The 23,019-nt window shown below is 40.9% G+C and overlaps 1 protein-coding gene across 1 annotated transcript in view; it reads left to right on the top strand.

Annotated features, from left to right (window-relative positions):
• Positions 1-23,019, top strand: part of DPP6 (dipeptidyl peptidase like 6) — a 398,916-nt gene that overhangs the window by 284,647 nt on the left and 91,250 nt on the right. The window contains exons 6-7 of the mRNA XM_041408558.1: positions 890-942; positions 16,716-16,797. Coding sequence (XP_041264492.1) covers positions 890-942; positions 16,716-16,797 — 135 coding nt within the window. The remainder of the gene's footprint in view (positions 1-889; positions 943-16,715; positions 16,798-23,019) is intronic.

Raw genomic sequence — 23,019 nt, 5'->3', positions numbered from 1 at the left:
AAAAATTAAAAATTTAAGTAGAAGCCAAATTAGATAATTGCTAGCAGATTTATTTATTTAGTTGCACATAGTAACAGGACAGAATTTCGAAAAGTGATGCCCTGTATAAATTTGTATAAAATTATTCATATTTAAACCTTTCACACTGATGTCCTGACTCCTGATCACTGTAAAGGACTGCTGTGACCAATGGAAAATCACCACCTCTTAAATCACTGGCATTGACTCTGCTGTTATTATTTACTACTTAGAAAATAAGTAATAAACTGTCTCCTGTGAGATGAGCTGCTGTGCAAGCTGCCCAGCTCCTCCCCAGGGTCCACAGAGCACAGATTTATATAAAGATGCAACTTAGCAGGTCGTACAAACATGAGGTCAACTTTTTGCCTTGACTGAATACAGTTTTATTTCCTGACTGACAGGGGCCTGACAACCCTCTGTGATATCACCCAGCACCGCTCCCTGCTTTATTTATGGGGAATTAAAGCAAAAACACCCCATGCCTTGTGTGTGGTTATAATGATGGAGAACGTCTCCAGCTGACCAAGGTGTCCTCATTAATGGCTGTTCTATATTTAGCCTTTGCAGAGCCCGTGTGCCCCCAGTTTAATCAAAGACCTGGTAGCCATGGCAACGACACCGAGCATCTGGGTGTGTGAGATCTGCCAAACACCAGCACAAAGTGCAGGATGGGAAACACACAACTGCTTTAAGTGGATTACTGCATTGTTCTTCTCTACTACACATTTTGAAGTGTTTAGGAGAGCTTCTCAGCCACAAATGTTTGACTGTTTTTGCAAAAAAAAAAAAGAGCTCTGTTAATACAGGTGGCAGTTACTAATCTCTTTTTTTTTGTTGTTGTTGTCTTTTTCTTAATTTTGTTTTGCAGGTGTATCAGCATTCATATACAGCATATTATGTCCTCAGCAAAATACCTCATGGGTAAGCAATTTTTCAATGTCTTCATTTAAAAACTCAGCCATTAAGAATCCTGCAAAACAATGTGCATTGTGACAAATGGTTGCCTGTGACAGCCCTCTGCAATGGCCTGGCTTTCAGCTGCAGCATCCACTGAGCTGTGTGCTGTGCAGAAGTGACAAAGTCTGGAAACAAGTACTCAGCTTCCTCAGAGAGCCAGACTACATTAATTTCATATTCCAGATTTCAGGGTTTTTGTCTAGAATATAGATGTGGTGGTGTCTGGCTGAGAGCCATGGCTGGCCACTCACCAGAGCACTGGAGAGGAGAAGGCTCTGGGCAGACCTTGTTGCAGCCTCTCGGTGCCTGAAGGGGGCCTGAAGTGAGCTGGAGAGGGACTTCCTACAAGGGCATGGAGAGTTAGGACAAGGTTCAGACTGAAAAAGGGCAGATTTAGACTGAATAGTGGGAAAAATTTCTTTCTCTGAATGTTATGCAGCCTGGTCCAGGGGAGTGGTGGCTGCACCAACCCTGGGAGTGTTCCAAGTAAGGCTGGGTGGGGCTTTGAGCCACCTGGCCTGGTGGAAAATGTCCCTGCCCAGGCTGGGAACTGGATGATTTCAAGGTCCTTTCCAATCCATTCAATCATTCTATGATTCATTATTCTTTAGCTTTGATTAGCTGCAGTTTCCATGTATGGTTGGAACATGGAAATTAAGAGATTTCTAACCATCAACCCTGTTAAAGCTGTAGTGTCCATGTGACACACTCCAGACTTCTTCAGTCTCTTCCTTTCCCCGCTGCAATCTGCTCTTTGGTTGGCTGGGAACTGGATGATTTCCTTTTTTTTTCTTTTTTTTTTTTTTTTTTTTTGGGGGGGGGGGGGGGGGGTGGGGGGGGGGGGGTTTTTGTTTTTTTGTTTTTTTTTTTTGTTTTGTTTCCTTTAGTTTTGGTTTGTTTCAGTTTGTTTTGTTTGGTTGTGTTTTGTTTTGTGTCGGTTGCTTGGTAGGTAGGTTGGTTGGTTGAGCTGGGTTTCTTCTGGGAATTTACTCAACAAGCTTGGTTTTTGAAAACTCCGTCTTTCTGGCAATATATCTGAGTAGTAGCTTGTGGGCTGAAAGTGTTCAGCAGCAGGATGAAGACACAGCAGGAGCACATAAGCTTTGTGTCTGCAGCAAACCTGGCTAAGAGAAAAAAGGTTTGACTGACAGCACGGTTCTATTCCAGACAAAACAAAGGTGGAAAAAATAGAAGTATCATGCATAACATGTATTAGAAATGCTAAAAAATAACAACACAGTGGTCCAAGAAGTTTTTTACTACTGGCTGATCTTTCTTTGTCCCTGACAAGCAGCTCCTTGTTCCCCCAGTTCCAACTCTACTGTGCACCCAGCTGTGGCTCCCCTTGCTCTCTGTGTTTGGTTGGGCAGTGGTGCAGAAAACTGAAAGGTTGGATATGTCAGAGGAGAAGCTTTCAGCATAAAGGGGAAATCTGGAAAGTGAGAGCACACCAGAAGGCACTCAGGTGTGTCAGGCATTGGTGGCCCCACAGCAGGATGTGTTGATGTGGAGGCCAGGAGCTGAAGAAGGGCTGGAAGGATCACTGAGTCTCATGTTGGTAAAGGTGGGGATTGCACAGTCTAGGCTTTTAGGCATTGTAAACTATATTGTGCAGTGGATATTCCATTGACCTTCCAGGTGATCATGGTGCATGTGAGTGGTGGAAAGGCCAGCACACTGCCATTTCCATGGAACATGGGCATTTATCCTTCCTGTGGAGCTCTGTGTATACTTAGGGTGGTGCATGCACAAAGAGGGTCCAATATGAATTTTCTTAGTGACTCACATCCTTCACTAAGGGAAAGAAAATTTATTTACTTCAGATCTAGGAGGTGAACAGTGAATGTGATGTAACAGGTGGTGAAATGCATCAGCTGACAGCAGAGCCTCTGCTGGATGAAGGGATAAAAACCTCTTCATCACCTATTTAACATTTAACACTGGAATATTGCTCTGATGGGTATCTGTGGATGAAGGTTGTTGAGGGCAGGACACAGCCCACTGACACAGCACAAGGTTCAGTTCAGTTTGACATTCCAGCTTCTTTGGTGATGATGAATTTGCCATCCACAAGCAGCCATCCTTGTCCTCCACCTGTCAATAACAGGTGTGACAAAATTCTGCACTGAGCAATGACCCCTTTGCCATTTTTACAAACTGTTTTCAGTTTTTCCTCCTCTGCAAGCAGGCACAGCTTTCCACCCTGCTGGTGTGTGCCTGTGGCCCTCAGCATCTCTCCAGCTCAGTGGCCCAGGCAGTGACTGCTGGGGAGCAAACTCATCCTGTCCCTCCTGCTCAGCACACATCACTCCTGGAAACAGGCTGTGACAGTGTCCCTTTCCCTGTGCTGCCTCTCTCTGTCCTGTTCCTCGTCCTCAGCTATGATGGGGAAGGCCAGGCAATTTAGAATTTGCACCCTCTCATGCCCTTGCTACTCCCCTGCTGAGGCTAACTAATAAGGAAGCCAATTAACCTAATCTCTGGCATCGCTTTTTAAATAACATGCCATTAATCTGCCAGCATAAATTGGTTTTAAAGGGAATTTTCTAATTATTTTTGCCATGTTCTGCATGCTCTCCAAATTCAGGCTGTGCCTGAAGTCAAAAGGAGCTTGTACCAATGTTTTCCAGACTTCATTTCAAGCTCTCAGCAAGTTTGACAAACCAATTTGGGAATGTCCTCAGTAACTACATTCCCAAATGGTGTTTTACACAGCACTGCAACATTTTTCCACAAAAGCTGTTGCCAAAGTAAACTCCTCACACTGGCTCTATATAGGACAACTCACAGATGCCACTGACACAGACTCAAAGGATCTGATTTAAAAATAAAAACAAGCCCGAGGTAGCAGAAAGCGATCACATAGATGTATTACCTCCCTTCTGTTATTTCAGCTTTCCCACAGCCTCTTGGTAAATTCGGGGTGAAGCCCGCCACTGCTTTTGCTATAAAATTTTCAATAGTCAATCTGAACTTTATTTCTATATCTTTTATAGTAAAGAAATCAAGCAAGCAGCGCTGGCTGGCCAGGGAGTCACCACTCCACTCACAGCACACACCACTTACAAGTTTGGCAAAGTATATACACTGGTTTTAAGCCTACAAAGCATTTTCCAATGGGCTTGGTTAGCTCAAATCAGCATAATAATAATAATAATAATAATAATAATAATCAGCATAATAATCTGGGATCAGCAATTTCATAATCTTTCCAGATGGTTGTTGGCTTCTTGTCCTTATCCTTCTTGTGGTCATCTGGAGGGAGGCCTTACCCTGGTGTCTGCTCCATGATTTTGTAAAGTGCATCAAGCTTTTTATTATGCATAAGCATTTAGTTGCTTTGTTGCAATATCTCTTAGCTTTACCACAACTTCCTCTATTTTACTCTAAGCATCAGTCGTCTTGCTGCCTCATCTCTTTTACTCCACTGTGTTTATTTCGATGCTTTTTTGGCTGTTTGGTCAGAAAGCTTCCCAACCTTTCTTTGTGTCTGTTTTTCACACAGCAGATACAAGCATTTGCTGATCTTGCTACTTCATCTCTTTTACTCCACTATACTTCTTTTATTTTGATGCTTTATTTGGCTATTTGGTCAGAAAGCTTCCAAACCTTTCTTTGTGTCTATTATCGACACACCAGATAGAAGCATTTGCTGATTCCATTGCCAACTGACAGGAGTCACAAAAACATTTTTTACGCTTTGACTCATTTGCCTTCTGCTTTCAGCGGCCCGCGGTTTGCACAGGGGGCTGAGTTCCCGTTTTCCTGGGTGATGTGTGCAGGGGGTTGCGTTCCATCCCTCTTTCCCGGTGTCCCGGGCTGCTCCTGCCGCTCTCCCAAAAACTCGCTGCTGGTGCCGGCTGCCATCTAGCGGAGCCAGCCCCGGGTGAGCATCCTCCTCCTGCCCCACCCGCTGCCCTCCCGACGCCGTTCAGACATCGCTGCCCAGCACGGCTTGCAGCTGTCCCCATCCTAAATGTTTTTGCAAGGCTCTTCTCGTAACCCCACAGCTGCACTCGCAGCATCGCAGTTGCCAGCTACTTGTAATTTATGGGTACCAAGACAGCATCTGCAGGTCCGGATGTGGAACAGGGAGCTCTCCTGCAAGGTGCTGGGGAAATGTGGAACTCCAGCACCATATACAGTTATTTCCTAATACTATTTTTCCTAATTTTGGAAAATAAAAATGTAGCCATACAGGCAACAACCTACTTATGAAAACTACTACTGAAAATTGTTTTTATTCTTTTATGGGTCCAATATGAATTATCTTAGTCATTCCCATCCTTCACTGAAATAAGGGGGAAAAAACCTATTACTTCTGAGTTTTTATGGTCAGGCTGGGACTGAGCAGAGTGTTTCCCTAACCCAGTTGCAGGATTTCCCTCACCAGTGTTAAGGTGTTTTCACAGCAGTGCATGCTGCTGGACCACTGGGGTGATCTGGCACTGCAGGTCGTAAGCAAGAGCTGATTTTGGATAGGATATCCAGGGGGGTACTTCTGTATGTAATCTTTTTGTGTGGCCAGAAGAAATGTTACACTTTTTTACAGTTGTGTTTGCATTTCCCCAACTAAAGCACAGCATAAAATATTTTCTCAGCTCTCCCAGCACCCACCCAGTTCTGCATGAACCATTTTCCTCTGGACAGAGCCAAGTGTCAGGGATTAGAGCTGACCCCCTTGTCGGGGCTCTTAGCACACCCAGCTGGGACTGGTCAGGAGGAGCTTCCAAATGTTCCTACCAGGATCAGAGAGGAAATCAGCAGTTATTCCCACTCCTCACTGATTTTGCGTTTGAGAAGGAGGGAATTGAGTTACAACCAAGCAGAATCCATATTTCTTGCTGGATTTATGTGTTGGACTCAGAGAAACATGGCAAGCACAAACAGGAGTGCTCTTGGAGCTGAGTTCAGCTCCTCCTGCCTGCACTGCCAGGGATTTTACAGGTCTGTAAAATCCTGCACGGGTGCCCCATGCTGAGCCCCAGTAACTTCAAGAGAAGTCCCAGGAGTGGAGTGAGTGCACAAAACGTGCTGGAGATCCACAGAAGTGATAACAGGGAGAGGAACTGAGCCAGTGCTTCACTGAGAGTAAATTTTCAAAGTGCTGTCTACAGATCTCTGTGCAGAGCTCTCACTGTTCTTCCTACCTGCTTTTATTTTATTTTTTTTCCACAAGCCACTGGCAGGAAAAAAATGGACTTTAAAGTTAATTAGAGAAAATGTAATCAGCTTTGTATGTATCCTATTGTGTATTTTGAAAGACAAGAAGTTAACCCTTGCACATGTTCCCATTCCCATGTTAACAGTAAAAAGAAATTGTGATTCATTATTTAAATTCATAGATAAAAGAACTTCAGGGAACTGAATTTGCTTCAGATACCTGCCCATTTGATCAAGTCTGCTCTATTTTATTTCCATCTGGCCTGTTACAAATCATCTCTGTAGCACTAAAAAATCCTGTGTCTCAGTGTCCCAATCTGCAAAGCAAGAAGAGAAATTGTACCTCCCAGTGGAGGCAAAATGTGATAATTGTTGCACAGGCTGCTGCACCGTTTCACTCTAACATTTATAAACTTGTACTAGTGCCCACACTTTAAGAGGGAAAAGTACAGTATTTAATCAAACCCATTTTCAGCTAATTAAATTTTACTTACAGCAGATAAATATTTTCCCCCAAGAATGATCTGTAGAGGTTGAAATAAAATCTTTATGAAAAGGTATGTAAAACCAAATGAAAATGTGAAATTTGTTAAATAAGTAAAAAAATGTATTCTGCAGTTCATGAAGAACCTGCTATTTCTACTCCTTCTCTCTCCTCCCTCTCTAACAATTATCATTCTATAGATTTTATCACATTTTTAGATAGTTTATATAGTTAATTAAGGCACTTCTGCACAGTGTGGTGGCTTTCATGCCAGACTATAAATAAGAACATTCTCATGATGTCAGATGCTTTTTCAGTTGCATTTTGACAACAGAAAGCTTGGATTGGCTACATTTGGTAGCTTGATGGTGGAGCTTGACCTTATATCCTCTGATGTGGACAGGAATTTTTCATCTGAGTTTGCTGGCATTTGGCTCAAGCCCTGATGGAGCTGTTTGGCTTCTTGCTTTTTATAATCTTCTGAATTAAACACTCTGTAAATCACTGGAATGGTGGTTAAATCACATACCAGCTTACTGCCTATGAATACATTTTGGGCCTCTTTGAAAAGAAAGAACCAGCATTTCATTAAGCAAAGCTGCTATTTGAGCATCACTCAGCTCCAAGCTGTGGCAGGTTGAAAGCAGCTCAGCCTGGGAGGCAGCTCAGGAAGGACTCTTGGCTGGGAGTGGGAGGAAATCCACTTCAGCAGCTCAACACCACATCACTTCCCCAGGGGATTTGCCACTTGCTCACCCATGTTGGTCACTGCACAGCATTTTTTTTTTTATTAATGTGAAATTTTCCCTTCTTGTGTAGGCAAAGCAATTCCTACCACACGCTTCTTTCTTCCAGAATCAGTTGTGATGTGGGTGGACACCTTAGAAACCATGTATAGTGATAATAATAAGGAATGGTCCCCTGAGGGGAGGATTTGATCTTAAGAATTAGAGTAATGACTAAAAAAAAAAAAAGGAACTTGAGTAATTAATAGTTAGACACAAATGTTAGCAGTTTAGCAGAGAAAAGCCCAGCAACCAACCTCCTTATGTTACAGAAAAGGTCAATAGCTTATGGCTCCTCAAAAAGAAAAAAAAAAAAGAAAAAAGGTTTGAAGCAAACTCTACCATTGTGATTTTCTGAGACAGCACCCTCTGAAATCGTGGCAGGATTCCTATTAAAGTCTAAATAGTGAATAAAATGTGCTTTACTGGCGAGAAACATGTCTGCACTTGGAAATGTTTTCCTGCCTCAGGATGAATGAGCCCACTCTGGACCCCAGGCTGTGGTCAGCCTCCAAACCACAGTCCCTGCTGAGGGGGTCCTGTCAGCACCAAAAATCAGCTCCTTGCCATGGGGATTCCTCCTCTTTCATGCTCAGTAAAGTTGAGTTAGTGCAGAGTTTTTACAGAAAAGGGAAACAAAGGTGGATGAAAGGGAATTTATAAAGAGATGGTGCATAGCACTGACTAACCACAGCCTGTACAATTGCTGCTTCCATGCATCACCTTCCCAGGAATAAAACTGTAGGTGGATTTTCATAGTAGGAATCAGGAATTTTTGTTTGCATTTTTGCCCTGATGTTCAAGGCCCTGGATGGAGTTTTCACGGGGATACAGACAAGAAACACAGGCTTCCCCAGGGAGCAGTTTTTGCTCCACTGCCATGGGACTGCAGAGCCACCCTTCAGGGTGAGCCTGGATTATTCCTTGCTGTGGTTGGGTGACAAACTTTCAGCCCATTAAACTCTCAGTGCACTGCTGTTTGATTGCACAGCACAAAGAATGTGATGCTACAAAAAGCAGACTTGATTTTTTTTGTGGACATGTGAAAAAAAAGTCAGTTTTGAAGACTCAAACATGCCAAATTATGGGCATTTCCTCACTGTTGTGGTGTTTAATGGGTCCTGGGCTCAGATCACATAGTGAGGGCTATACAGGGACCTGTGCCAGCCACTGAGGACTGTACAGAGCCCCACCTCTGAGAAATATGTAACAATCCTTGCCACAGCTCTTTTGCACCCCACCATGTACTGGGGCTCCTTGGTGTCCTTGCTGCTTGGGGCTGTGACCCCTCCACAGGTAATCACTAACCAAATTCAGTATTCTAAAAATGCCTTGTTATCTCAAAATGGGCATCCTGAACCCCTGTGGGGCTCAAAACATATGGAGAACAAGGGTATGGGGATATTTTGGAAAGCAAGAGAGGACCTCTGGGTGGAAAATGGATGCTACAGCCAGAATTTTCCTTGGCACAGTGACCACTGAGAAAATCTCTTTGTGGCAAAGGTGTAAAGACCTGGCTGACAGCCCAGACTGTGTCACTCCAGCCCTGATGCCTCTTCACCCCTAACCCTAACATTTATTGAATGCTCCACTAGAAATTTGAGGAGATAAGACTGGAATAGAACAAGTTGCTTTCTCATCTCACACATGAGAAGGAGATAAGAGGAATGAAGGGACCTTCCACATGCAGAGCCCTGAGGGCAGATGTCACACCCCCTCTCAAATTCAAGTATTCCCTCGTGTTTGGGTACTTCAGATTTATGGGGCAGAAGTGCAGAGCTACAGTGGTGGTTTTGTCCTTTGAACAAGGACAGTATTTTTCCACCCACTTTGAAACCATGCACAAAACCAGGCAAATTGAGATGGTGTTTAAAAGTGATCACATCTCTGTTGATAAAAGATAGAAATAATGGCACAAATAAATGTGTGCCTTGTTAATTTTAACTGGTGATGACACAGTCTGTGTGGGGAGAGGCTGTTTAGAAAGGTGTTTCAATATTCCTGAGAACCTACACACAAACCTCCAGGATCTCCTGACATGAGAAGAAATAAGATTTTCTCAAAGACTTAGTTTTCAAAAAGAAAACAGAGAATACTGACTCATTCTGGTTTGGTTTGAAACCAAGTGTCACAGGCTGTTAAATTATTTTAGATCACAAGCCCAAGAATCAATCTCTTGCCCAATTAGAAGTGTGACCCAGCAGCCAGTGAAGTCTCACTGTAACGAGCACTTCTGCTTTCTCTGGTGGTAGGAGATCATTTCTGCATCTCATTTTATGTACTAATAATCCCATATTGCTCTCTGCAGGCATCCCATCACGATGCCATATTTTTATTAGTGTTTGAAAGTCAGACAAGGTCAGCTGGATGGAAAATGCTCAGGTTTCATCACCAACATCCTTTCCTCTAGATAGGCAGAGCTGCTCAGAAGAACCACACTCAACCCAAGCTCATCCAGAAGATCTTCCCAGTTCATCCTTAAACATCTCAGTGCTTATCAAGCTGTTTCTCTTCAACCTGCATTTTTCCCCCCCATATTTTGAATAGCTGATCTTTGGCTAGCTGCAATTCTGATTAGCCTCTTTTACAGCACTCATATATTTTGATTTTTATTTTTTCATGTCTCTGCTGTAGACAAATACAAATAGAAACCCTGGTAAATCCAGTGCCTTACCTCATGCCTTGCAGAGTGCTGAGGTCAGAGGTTACTGAGAAAGATCTACAGAGTAAAAGAAAATTACATGAGTAAGAGAAAATTGCTTTTAAGTGGTTGCATTTATCACCTGAGTGCTATCGCCTCTCATTGTCTCTTTAGGAGACAAAATATTACTCCAGTAACAAAAGTTCCATTTAAAAATACAGTGAAAATTACCTCTGTCTTCTGTGATTTAGAGGGGTCACATGAGAAACATGATAATGTCATCATTTTAAAAGTAATGTTACCAGTGTCCAAGGTCCATTTCCACTGTTTGCTTACTCGGGGAAATGCAGAGTTTTTGATCAATGTTTTGCAGCCTGCATCACTGAAACCCAGGGCTCTGCACCAGTCTCTGATGCACTTTTAAATATTTTATTTTTTTTTTTTAGACTAGGAGGGCAGGTCCATGCCATCATTTTATACCATTACCAATGGAAGCTGGTGGCTCCTTTTCTGACAAGTGATTGATTTTTGTGTCATTGTCCATGGCAGGGGGGCTGGAAATAAATTATTTTTAAAGTTCCCCCAATCCAAACCATTCTATGATTCTATCATTTTAAGGTGGTATTAGTAAAGTTCAAGGTTTTGCAGGTTCAATACCAAATATTACATTGGTGGGGGGGTTACAGACACAGGCAGACTATGACAAAAAATTACCTCTGAGCTCATATTGTTTGCCTGAATCCAAAAGAATTGCCAAATTAGAGACAAATGTTTTAGATCCCTTTCTTTTTAGCTTTTATATACTAAATCCATGTAATTTGTTCATCTTGGAAAAAATGGTTGGTGAGCACTGGTGTTTTTAAGAGCAGCTGAATGATGTGCATCTCCACTGATATTAATAAGTTCAAATTACTTTCATCATGTCCTTTTACTTTTTTTCATTGAAAAGTCCTATAAAGAAAATATATATGTGTGTGTGTGTGAGTGAGAATTAAATATTTAATAGTGGATGAGCCTAGATGAATGGAAGAGCCTTTCCCATCTAATTAAGCACTTTTGTTAGAATTCCAGGAGGGTTCTTTTAGTTGCATCTTCTAACAGTATGATTTCTCGATTATCTGTTCTGGCAAGTCTTTATTCCCATTTGTATCATATTTTATTTTATCTCACTGTGAGTCTCAGCAGGGCTCTGTATCTCCTGGGGAGAAATTTTCTTAATGGCACCTGTCTTCTCTTCTCCTTGGTGAATTTTGAAGTAAACAAGTCATTTAATAGTGTCAAGTCATTAAAAACAACTCATTAAAATGGTGTCTGTGTTACTCAAGGAATGCATTCCTGCCTCTTAGAAATCTGTCTCTCTTCCCCCACGACCTTATCTATGGTTCTTTGTAGATTTATTAATTAACCTGTATGTTTTACATCCTCTTAATTTGGTTTGGCAAATTTCCTCCAGTTTGCTTTTTTTAACTCATCATGCATCAAAAACTCTTAAATATTAAGAAGTTTCCCGTTTTTTATTGCCCCTCTGAATTTATTCTTTATTCTATTCTCTATTTTCTTTCCCTTTTTCTAAGGAAGAAGAAATCTGTCTTAGCTGCTGCAGGATTTTATGTTATTAGAGGTAGACATGAAGACACTGAGCTCTGGTTCCGAGACAGATAGTTTTTTATACTTAACTATAAAAAATGCTTAGAGTGCTGTGAGCTGATGTCCTTAGGACTGTTATATTTCAAAATATTCAGTGCTGGCTTGATGCAGATAACAAGAGGAGATATTTCTGCCTTCCCCACATGTTTTTGTAGCTGTCTTTATTTCTTCACTTTTCAGAAACTACTGACATTTAGCATACTAATTACACAGTAAATGTTTTCCAAAATTATGACATGGTGAAGTAAGGAGGCTTCAGATTTTTTCCCAATCAAACATGTATACATAGTTTATATTATTTCTTTAGAGGATGACATATCAGAGCAGCCTGTGGTGAAAATTGTTGCATTTTTGTTCACAGTGACAGCATATTCAAAGAATTTCCATTCCAATCCTGTTGTTCTGTATTTGAAATTAAAATTAAGTTATGAAAACAGACCTTAGAGCAACAGCTTATACCATATCCCAGAATATGACTGTTTTGTATCAGTTTCAGGCATTTTCAGTCTGTCATTGGAAAATATTCTTCTTGAAGTAAAAGGAGTCACTCCCTCAATTACAGTGGAAAATTTCTGGGTATTTTTAAGTTACTTTTGAAGAACTTTATATAGAAGACCTAGTCATGTTTATGCTCAGAAGGAGATCCAGTGCCACAAAGTCTCTGAGGGAAATTTGCCTTCTTTAGGAGAAAATGTCAGAAGAGGGAACACACAGATATAAAAATTTCAGCAAAAACCAGGACAAACTTTTTCAAACAAGTTCCTCATGAATCACAGTAATTTTTAAAGTCAAATGCAGGTAACACATGATTGATTAGTTTGTTTTATTCTACATCTTAATCTGAGCTCATTTGCAAGCAAAGATGACTTGGCAGTCAGAACTCTGCTTGCACTAAGGAACTTTCCCTGTTTGGAAATTTTGAGGGGAGACTTTTTGGGAAAAAAAAATCTTCACTTAAATGAGCAAATTTCTCAATTTATTACTTCAGTAATGCTTTTTGAACATGGTGCTGAAGTCATGCCTGTGTCTGGAGCAATTTAACAGCCTCTGGTCCAGACAATGTCATTTTAATGTGGAAGAGTTTATGTAGCACCTGCTCCATCTTCTGTCTGGACTAAAATGTATTATTCCCTTCTTTCTCAGCTGTAAGATCAATCATTCTAAAACTGGAAGGAATAATGGCAACAGTTTAATAAGGCCTTGCCATTTCTTTGGCTGGAAATTAAGATTAAGGTTATTTTTTGTGAAGAAATAGTGAAAATATTGTGAGGATGCAGTGAACTTGTTTCTTCATCCAAAGCAGGAGCCAGAGATGTACAGACTGCCTTCAGAATTGCCCATTTCCAAGCCAGCATCCTGCACAAATGAGCTCACAAGGGACAGGCTCAAATCCAAACAAGCCCTAATTATGAGGGTCTGCGAGGAGCACTGGCTCTTTGGAGAGGCTGAGATGACCCATAATATTGATTGATTTGGGGAAAAAAGTACAGAGGAATTTTAAACAGGCTGTTTTGGAGAGAAAGAAGGGTGTAGCTGTGGAGAAATATAGCTTAATAGGAATAACATACTTCTCAGAAGAAGCTCAGTGGCATGAGATCCCATTTATCTGTAAAATGGAAGAGTGCTCCTGGCACACAGGTGTGCATTTGGCCTGAATCCCCTACAGGAATTTAACAAAGGAGAGTTAATGCCCAGAATAGCACAATAAAATTGGAAATATGGTTGATAAGTGCTCTCCAAAAAGGTTTTTCAGTTTGAGGATCACTAAGAGCTTTCTCAAAGAGAGCATCACAGAGTTGTGGCCATCCCACCCAGAGCAGCTGTGTAGACAACTCTCCCTCCTCCTTCTCTGTCTGGCTGATAAAACAGCCCAGAAAAGTTAACTTATAGTTAGTTGGGACACAATTTGCCCAGAGAATGCCCTATCCCTGGAAGTGTTCAAGGCCAGGCTGGATGGGGCTTGAAGAAACCTAGCACAGTGGGAAGCATCCCTGCCCATGGCAGGGGGCTTGGAATGAGATGATCTTTAAGGTCCTTTCCAACCCAAAGCTATCTGTGAGTGAGTCTTTGATAATGGGTTTGTATCTGTGAGTCTTTGATAAGGGGTTTGTGTCTTTGATAATGGGTTTGGAATGGGTTGCCTGGGGCTTCCAGAGCAGGACTCCATGCATATTCCACCATGGCCCATGCACCAAATGTAGCCCAAATGCATGTGTGGGAATTTGATCTTTCACAGGCAGGTTCTCAAGTGAGTAAACTCCATTTACATGCCACCTTTGGGCTTGCTGGCAGTTCAGGTTCCCCTGGCCAGTGCTGGTGCATCCCAGCTCCAAGTAACTCCTGTGGTTTCTCTGGAGCCTGAGAGATGAGGCTGGGCCAGGAGAATCCTCTCAACCCCCTTGCACGTGGCACTGAAGTTTGCTGAAGGTGGGTGAATGAGTGTGGCTACTTCAGGGAAGAAGATTCTCCTCAAAAGATGAGAAACAAGCCAAAATATACCAAGCTGAATATGTGCACCAGTCAGGAGTATTTGTGGGGTAAAACTGGGGTCTTGGTCTGCTTTCATAGCCTGTGGTAGAGGGGAATAGCTCACAGCATGAGGATGGATGTACACAAGATTTTGCTACACAAGCATCTTCCCAACCATATGAAACAACTTGAGAAAAAACTCGGGAGATGCAATTCTGGTTTTCCTTGGTTATATCCAGGAATGAGAAGATGACTTTGCTTTTTTTTTTTTTTTTTTTTTTGGCTCAGCAGATCTTTTTGGTTTTCCTTCTGCTTTATCACCTACCAAAGCTGGTTTATGCAGCATTTTTCACTGTGTTAGAGTTTTCCTCTTCTAAAAGATGATGCAGTGAGCAGAACTGGCAGGACTTCTCAGTGCTCTGGTCTGAATTATTTGCTGTAATTGGCACGTCTGTCCCTTAGCTCCACCTGTGTTATCTGAAGCATTACAGCTTTAAATTCTTACAATTTGTATAATCTGTTTATTTAGGGATGGTATTTCCCCCTCTATTTGTAATTTCTTGCTCTTCTTCTCACCATGGGTAAAATAACCCAAGGACTAGATAGTTCGTTTGACAAATAATGAAGTGCTATTTTTTCTCCCAAAAGAGATTTTGATTTGATTCACTATTTTTGTCTTTTCCTTCTACCCTCAGAGCTTACTCTCTGTTAAGATAATCAAGACGTAATTTCTTGCTCTTCTTCTCACCATGGGTAAAATAACCCAAGGACTAGATAGTTCGTTTGACAAATAATGAAGTGCTATTTTTTTCTCCCAAAAGAGATTTTTATTTGATTCACTATTTTTCTCTTTTCCTTCTACCCTCAGAGGTTACTCTCTGTTAAGATAATCAAGATAGCTAACCAGAGAGATTGATTCCTAACAGGCATAGCTGACTGGAAACTTAAGCAGTAGCACACACAAGACAGAACAAGTTGTGTGGCTCATCTTTCTACAGGAAAGGGAATTTTGTCACTGCTCTCAATATGAGCATTATGAGTTCTCTTATCCATACCTTACAAAAATTATTTTAGGCTGCTCACAAAGATACCTTCTAGGTAAAAAAACATAATAAAAGGTACAATTTTTCTCTACAGGCAGCAGCTGTGGATGACATTTTGCATGTAGAAATTGAAGCTGTCTGATGGTACACCCAGACTTGAAGTGTCAGTGCCTCAACAAACCCCTCTTGCCCCTCCACATTCTCTGTTTATCCCATCTCCATCAAACCTGGCAGCTCTACTGTGAGGGTTCCACCTGCAGGAGCAATGGAAGGGGGAACCTGTGGCCATCAGGGTCTGCCCTGATTCTGGCCGGCCTTTGAACAGCTCAGAGGAAATTGAGTTTTTTCACAGTGGAAAGTTTGTATAAAACCAGTTCTGGGCATTCCTCTTGCTGCTGTGCTTGTCCTTGCTCCATCAGCCCCAGAGCAGAGGGAAGGAGCAGCCCAGGGACTGAAACTGTGCTGCTGCACCAGGCCCCAGCCAGGCAATGAAGAGAATTCACTTAGTGCTGAATTACTGCATTCAGGTCTGCTCTGTTTAGAAAACATGGTCTGGAAAACACTGTGCAAGAAGAGCCTCTTGCTTAAAGGCCAGGCAGGGTTTGGCTCTTTTCTCTGGTTTTTGGTGACGTTGGCCTCAAATTGCCTTGTTATTCCTGTCTGTAAAGCAGGGATGATAATAGCCTTACTTTTTCAAGCAGTTTGAGATCTTCTAATGAGGCACATTTTATACAGGCTTTATTAGAGTTCTTGTTTGTAGGATATTACGATACAGAGGGTTGTTGCAATGTGACTTCAGAATATGTAATGTAATTATTTGTGCTGAGTATAAATACAGTTAAGGCAATGCTATCTATGCTGGGAGAAAATGACATTATGCTGCTTTGACATTTACCCAAAAAGCCTCCTTTTTCTATATTGCATTTGCTGTGTGTCACTTGTGTTCTGCTACAAAATGAAGGTAATGGATGAAAGAACAAGAAAAGCATTTTGATTTTATTTTCTAAAAAAAAATATTTTGTGTTAATAGGAGCTTTTCCCTTTGAAGCCAGGCTGCGTATCAGTTGTCATACAGTTGCTAATCTTTTCCATCATATTCAAAGGAAATCTATGAGGCAAAAAAAGTCATTGGGTGCAGAAGACAAAATTTTATTTATCTTGTGGCAGTTGGATTAAAAGATATACTTATTGTTTATCCTATTGTGGACATCAGAGTTGATAAATACAATTACATTGTTTGTCATTCCTGAACTAATTCTTAAGGCTTAGGCAAGTCAGCAGTGGAACTAATATGTTTAGCTTCTTATTAATAAGAAACAGAAATTGTCACTTAGATGCTTGATCTTACCAACACTTGCTAGTGTTTACCTTACTGTGAAAAATGTCTGCTGAAACCTGGCTGAAAGGCATCTTACAAGTTTGTGGTGTATTTCCAAAGCACAAGTTTGCAGCAGCTTAAACAAGGACATTTCTGAAGTTGAAATCTTATTTTTCTCTTTTTGCAGGGATCCCCAGAATTTGTATCCCCCTGAGGTCAGCAATGCAAAGCTTCAGTATGCTGGTTGGGGTCCAAAAGGGCAACAGCTGGTAAGAGAAAAAACAAGTGTGCAAATGCATTTAGAGACCATGCTGCTATTGCTTGGAAGTAAAGAAATAATAATTCCTTTTCTGAATAGTTTCTTAAAGCCTGTGTGGTAGCTTCTAGCATTTATTTATGATTGTTCTATCATGTAATTTATTTATAAAATTCCCAAATATATCCGTTCACTGCAAAGTAATTGTGTGTAAAAATGCAGAGAAAGAACACTTTATGAAAGCTTTTTTGAGAAGATGCACCTGCTTCTTCCAGTGTTGGACACAGGACAGATTATAGAGATAATAGTTTGATTTATTTAGCATCTCATTGCTTCACAAGGGCATCTTCAGACTTGCAAACTTGGCTCTGGGGATATGTTAATATTAGCAGCCCCGTTTGGAGAATGGAGAATCTCTCTAGAACAGAGCTGCCCTGAATTTGCCCTGTGGTTGTTTGCAAAACAGACAGAATTAGAAGTGGATCCTGGAAAGATTTCAGAGCTGCTTAAAAAACAAAACAAAACAAAACACACCACTTGTCAGGGATTCATTACATTTCACGGAGCTATCATACTGCAGAAGTCTTAAAATCCCCAGTATTTTACCCCTCAGCCACTGCCATCCTGGATGTGCCCACTTTTCAGAGCATGTATTTCCTGGCCACATCTCCTGGCTTCATTTCCTGGTGCAAATCCAATATTAAGTTTTTCTCTATTGCAAACATTCTCTTTCTACCATAACAAGAAATAAAAAAAGTGGCAACATCTTTTTTGATATGGAAGCTTTATACCTACAAATGAGCTTTGAAAGCTCATTATAAGAGAAAATCTGGCATGTATCTCCTGCTCCTAGTCCTCTCTTGGGGACTGTTTGTCTGTGTCCTTAACTAGATTGTTTTAAATTGTGTGATTTTAAAAATACAGCAATAGGAGTCATTATCGTTGCAAGCCTGAAAATCAGGTTGGAGAAAACATAACAGATACAGGAACAGGAAAGTCCTTCCTCCACCAGGAGCTTTCCTCCTCCTGCTCCATCAGGAAAATTGGGTTTGAGAGTCATTGGCCCTAGATCTGATCACAGAGGAGAGTCAGCAGCTTTTATCTCTGTGCAGAATGTCTTCTGAGGAGCTCTTTGCTTTCCCTGCACACAGCTGGGGGACCTCACACATCCTGCTGTTCCAATCCCCCCACCATGTGTAGGGAATGTCTTTAGGACCTAGCAAAAAAAGCCAAAACATTTTTCCCTTCACTGCTCACTAGCTCGATTTGAAGTCTAACAGAGTTCCACAATATGTAACAAAAACTACATTTTTAATTAAAAAGACTACATTTTCTAATTAATATTGAGTGGCATTAGTCACATTCTCCACCCCACAAGTGAATTTTCATTCCTTTGCCAGGGTTTTGCTGTGAACTTGCGTGCCCTCAGCACCTCTGGTCACAGCTCACTGCTGACTCACATCCATGTTTATTTTACCAAGCTGAAGGGCTGCACCTGATTTCCACCTTGGAAAGAAAATCTAAGGAGATTTTAAACCAAAACCAAGAAAAATGTTCATACCAAAATAGACAAATTATATCTCCAACAGCAGAATATGCACAATCCAAGAGAAGAAAAGTCTTCTTTACAACCAAATTTTTCATCTAATGCTGAAGAGGGTGATACCAATTTCCGCCATATTTTTAAGCAATTTAGAATGAAAACTCAAAGCCCTAGGAATTCCTGAAGACATCACGTTTCATGCATGTTCCTTCTATGGGGTACATGCTTTATATATATATATATATTTTAGAAATTAAAAAAAAAAAATCCCTTTGTTTCTTGAATTCCATATGAATCTCAGAAAAATCTTGCTACAGCAAATTTGTTCTGCATGCTTATTTTTTCCTTTTGTTTTTTGTCCTTTTTTTGTCTTTTTTTACTTTGAGATTTGTAAAATTATAGTCCTGTAATTGAGCTTTATTTCCTGTTCTTGCGTTGGAGTCAGGGCAGGTGAGGAACAACTCACTGGTAGTTTAAGCATTATTTTTTCATACTTCTAACATGTGTGCCTTTTTGCCCTTTTCTTTGCCAGTCATTTACCTTGAAATGAAATTACAGAGGTAGTTTATAAAATAAATATGCTTTTACATACATCAATATAATCTTTTTATATCTAATAATCAGCAGAGAATTGCCAGAGGAAAAAAAGAAGCTTTTAAAATTATTAAAAAAAAAAAAAAAAAAAAAAACTACAAGAATAATAAATGAGATCTAGAAACACAGCATGTTCATGTTCTGTATTTCAGGACTAATTGGGTTACTCAGAATATAATTGCCAGCAAAATTTATGTCACCTTCTGTGGAGATGCAAAGACAGAGGAAAAATTAGAGCCTATTAAAATTTGATAGTGGGAATGTGTTTGCTAAATGTACACTGAGTGCTGTTGCAGGAGAAGGAGGGAAGATGTGTTGAGTGGGAGGGAAAGAAAGCTGGGAACCACAAGTCAGCTCCCCTGCTCCCAGGAGGCTCCTGGGGGTGTTTGAGGGGGGTCCTGCAGCAGCAGGGAGGACCCCAGGTGTGTCAGCCCTGGTGCTGCACCCCCTGGGCACAGGCTCCATCCAATTTCTTGCTGCACCTCCCAGGAAAGGCGGCAGCCAAGGCCAAGTGTGTTTTGCATCACCTTGAAGATACCCCAATTTTCAGGAAATAAAAAAGCTTTCCCCTTGAAATCTCCTGGTTTGTTCTTTTTTGGCGACATAAAGGAAAGGCAGGGCAGGAGAGTAAGAGGGCTTGGTTCCAAAATTTTTATTCTCTTTGTAGCTTCTATTTCATTCTTCCTAGGGGAACTTTGGGTTGCTGAGCCTGACCTCTTTCTCTCTTGCATGTCTAATCATTCAAAAAAAGAAACAAATCTGAAATAGAAGGAGCCTGAATGATCTGCATTCTCTGCAATTAAAAATACAGTGGAATATTCCCAGGAGCAAGTTTCTATTTATCTTGTTTTATTTTGTCCTTTCTCATTAAATTATATGCCAATTAAGTCCTCAGATCATGTTTCTTGACTTCTTACTAGCCTGCAGAATGCCACACATGCCAACTGAGCTGTTTAAATAATGGCAGATACTGGATCAGAGAAAATCTGTCAGAAGATCAGAATGCAAAAAAGCTCTCACTTCTGGCATCTCAAAAAAATGCTTCAGCTTTTCTCTGATCTCAGCCAAAGTCTTGACAAATTAAGTCTCACAAAGCTGTTGGAAGAACGGGGCCCTCTCCAGTGTGAGCTCCAGAGTCATTAGAAAGAGAGCCACTAATTTCAGTGCAAGAGGGAACACATTCCCTAAATGTGGCTGCTAATAAAGGGCTCATTCCTCTAATTTGTCCTACAGCATGAGTCATCATTTGTGCCTTTACAGAATAAGTGAAAAACACTGGTAACTTGGAATAGCTGTGTGATATATCCACTATTTGTGGGTGTAAATGACTATGCAAAATGCCTATGGGAAAAATCCATCCTTTCTATGGTGCACCTGACAGCCTAAAGCCACACTTAGTATTCCATTTCATCGGCCTACTGGCCTTCAGCATGAAGCTTGGTGGCTTTTTAGTGAACAGACTGTACTATCCTCAGTTTGTGTGATATTTTCCAGCAATATGAAGCTGTGGGTGGCATGACAGGACTGCAAAAAAAGTGTTATTCTGTACCTTTGTCCTGTTCTGGGCATGCCTATCTGCACAAGAATCTTCACTCCTTGGATTTCTTCTCTTTTTCTGATCATGCCATCTATGACTCAACAGCTACCCACTTCTGATTTTGCCACCAAAAAATAAAAACCTTCTGTTAATTGATCTTATTGGAATATTTTACCAGTTTCATCATGTTCCATCCCATGTTCCAAGGCTCTGCCTACATGCTGAGAGCTCACAGAATGTTCCTGTGGTACGTTTGCCCCAACAGTATCTAAGAAAAGGTTAATGGTGCCTGAGATCCTGAGCTCAGCTTCCTGAAACTTGTGTGGCTGACAGGCCTGGACCTTTCTTTTTTTCAAGAAAATAAGTGCAGTGTGAAGAGGTTTCCTTTGCTGTTTTTCTTGGCAGCAGAGACAAAATCAGGGAGTGCTTCAGGAGTGCTTCAGGGGCTGCCCAGTGCCTGTCTTTAACTGAGGTGCTCAAGGAATCCAATAAACCCAAAGCTTTCAGGAGGCTTTTATCTAAGTTATCCCAAAATGAGCACATCCAGGTTCAAAGTATTTGCATTAAGGACAAGCTAGAATTATCCATGGGCCCTGCTGCCACAAGGAAAGAGGAAGCAGCAGACCTGCTCTAATAAAATGCAGTGAATATTTGTCTGCATTGACAGCACTAAATACAGTTCACAGGAGCTGTTAAGCTCCAATATCAAAAGCAGATGCACTTCTGTTGTGCTGCTATTTTCTTTTTTTTTTCAAAATCAGAATCTGTAACCTTCCTGACAGGTATTAATGGTAATGGTGACACATCAGATGCTGGGGAAGCAGTTTTGCACAACTTTAGAGGCAGCAGTTATCATTCTAAAAAATCTCTCTCATAGATCATAGTATTTATTCTTCCACAAAGACAAATATTTCTTTTAAGGTTCTCCTGACCAGTCAGTCTATTATTGTTTACACAGTTTCTTTAAGTACCAAAAACATCCAAAAAGCAGATTGGGGTTGCTGGAAGTTTTGCATGTCCTTGCATTTATTGCAGCCCCACAGAAGGGTCTAAACAGGTTTTTCCTGCATTCACAGGCAATAAGCCTTTTTCAGTGTCAACTGCTTTTGGAGCAGGATCTCTTTTTCTTGTAGATTGTGCTGCAAACAAGTTTATAATTGGTTCTAAGGTAACAGAAGTTAAGTTTCACAGCAGGTGCAGAAGATGCAATAAGAAATCTCTATTTCAGGGAAATGCAAATGCCAGGGAAAAGAATGGAGTTATTCTTTCAGCCTCTTCCATGTTAGAGCTTTGCAGGTGCCTTCAAACAGTGAATGCTGATGCTGGTAAACAGCTTAGTGTCATAAATATTAAAAAGTGCAATACAATTAAGTGAACTATTGAATATTTTTAATATATAAAACATTTGAATGATAGATCCTGTTGCATATGATCAGAACCTACCCATCTCACTTATCTTTTTTTTTTGATGCTGTATTACAATGTTTTTCCAACAAGGATATCTAGAGGCAAAAAAAGCGCTAGGTGATGACACCTGGAGCTAAACTGGAGTGACTCCTCTAATTAGGAGTTTTTTCCCTGCCTGAATTTGTGCCTGTCATGCCAGCTTAGTTCCAGGCAGAAGGGCTGCACAGATATCAAGGGAAGAGGACCATTTTCACAGGAGGCACTGAATCATCTGCTGTTGTTCCTATTCCAGCAGGGCTTTGAAACTGCTCTGTGTATAATTGCTGTAGGTCTATTTGTCTCTACCCTTCTTTCATAGATTTTTGCATCATTATTTTCAAGCTGTTGTTCCCTCACCTTTTCTTTTTTGCAATGACATCTGAATCAATATTTAGCTGTGGTCTACTGTATGTAATTATTCTGGCTTGCGTATCTTGCTAGTTGCAAAAAAATAAAAAAATACTTCTGCCCTGTCTCCCTCTCCCCCCTCCCCCCAACCCCAAAATCTATGTAAGCTCTATTTAAGCATAGTGAGGGATATTCAGATATGGTCCCTGCATTCTGGAAAAGCAAGATTTTCAGCATAATAATGTGCCATCTCCTCATCCCCTTCTTGAGCATCAGAATATGATATTTTTAGGGAAATTTCAGTTAGATATATTGCATATATACTGAGCACTTGGACAGGTTTCTCCTTTCCCCTCTCCCCTCACTTTGTTCAAATAATTTCACTGGAAAAATGTTGTGTTTAGGTGGGTTTTTTTTGTTTTGTTTTGTTTTGTTTATTGGGGTTTTATTCCTTTGATGCTCTCTCTTTGGTTACAGTGGCAGCAGTATCCTATCTTTAACTTTGCAAATCCTTGTCATTCCTTTGTCACCCCTGGGCTTGGTGTTGGGTCCTTGTGCCCCAAAGGGAGGCTTTGGCACAGTCAGTGTTATGTGTTTTGCTGAGAAATGGTCACATCTCTTCTCCTCCCAGCACCCTTGATACTGCATCTTCATCAGGTGGCAAATAAGCAAGATATTTAGGATAACTGCAGGTGCTGCAATAAAATGTTACTGAAGGAATGTGTAGGTAATTTTATTTAAAATAGAATGTTGCTCTTTTTTTGGCC

Source organism: Onychostruthus taczanowskii, unplaced genomic scaffold (assembly GCF_017590055.1).
Source record: "Onychostruthus taczanowskii isolate IOZ18803 unplaced genomic scaffold, ASM1759005v1 scaffold3, whole genome shotgun sequence".
In the NCBI taxonomy this organism is placed as follows: Eukaryota; Metazoa; Chordata; class Aves; order Passeriformes; family Passeridae; genus Onychostruthus; species Onychostruthus taczanowskii.
Note: the sequence above shows the minus strand (reverse complement) of the source record. Positions and strands in the feature narration are given on the sequence as shown.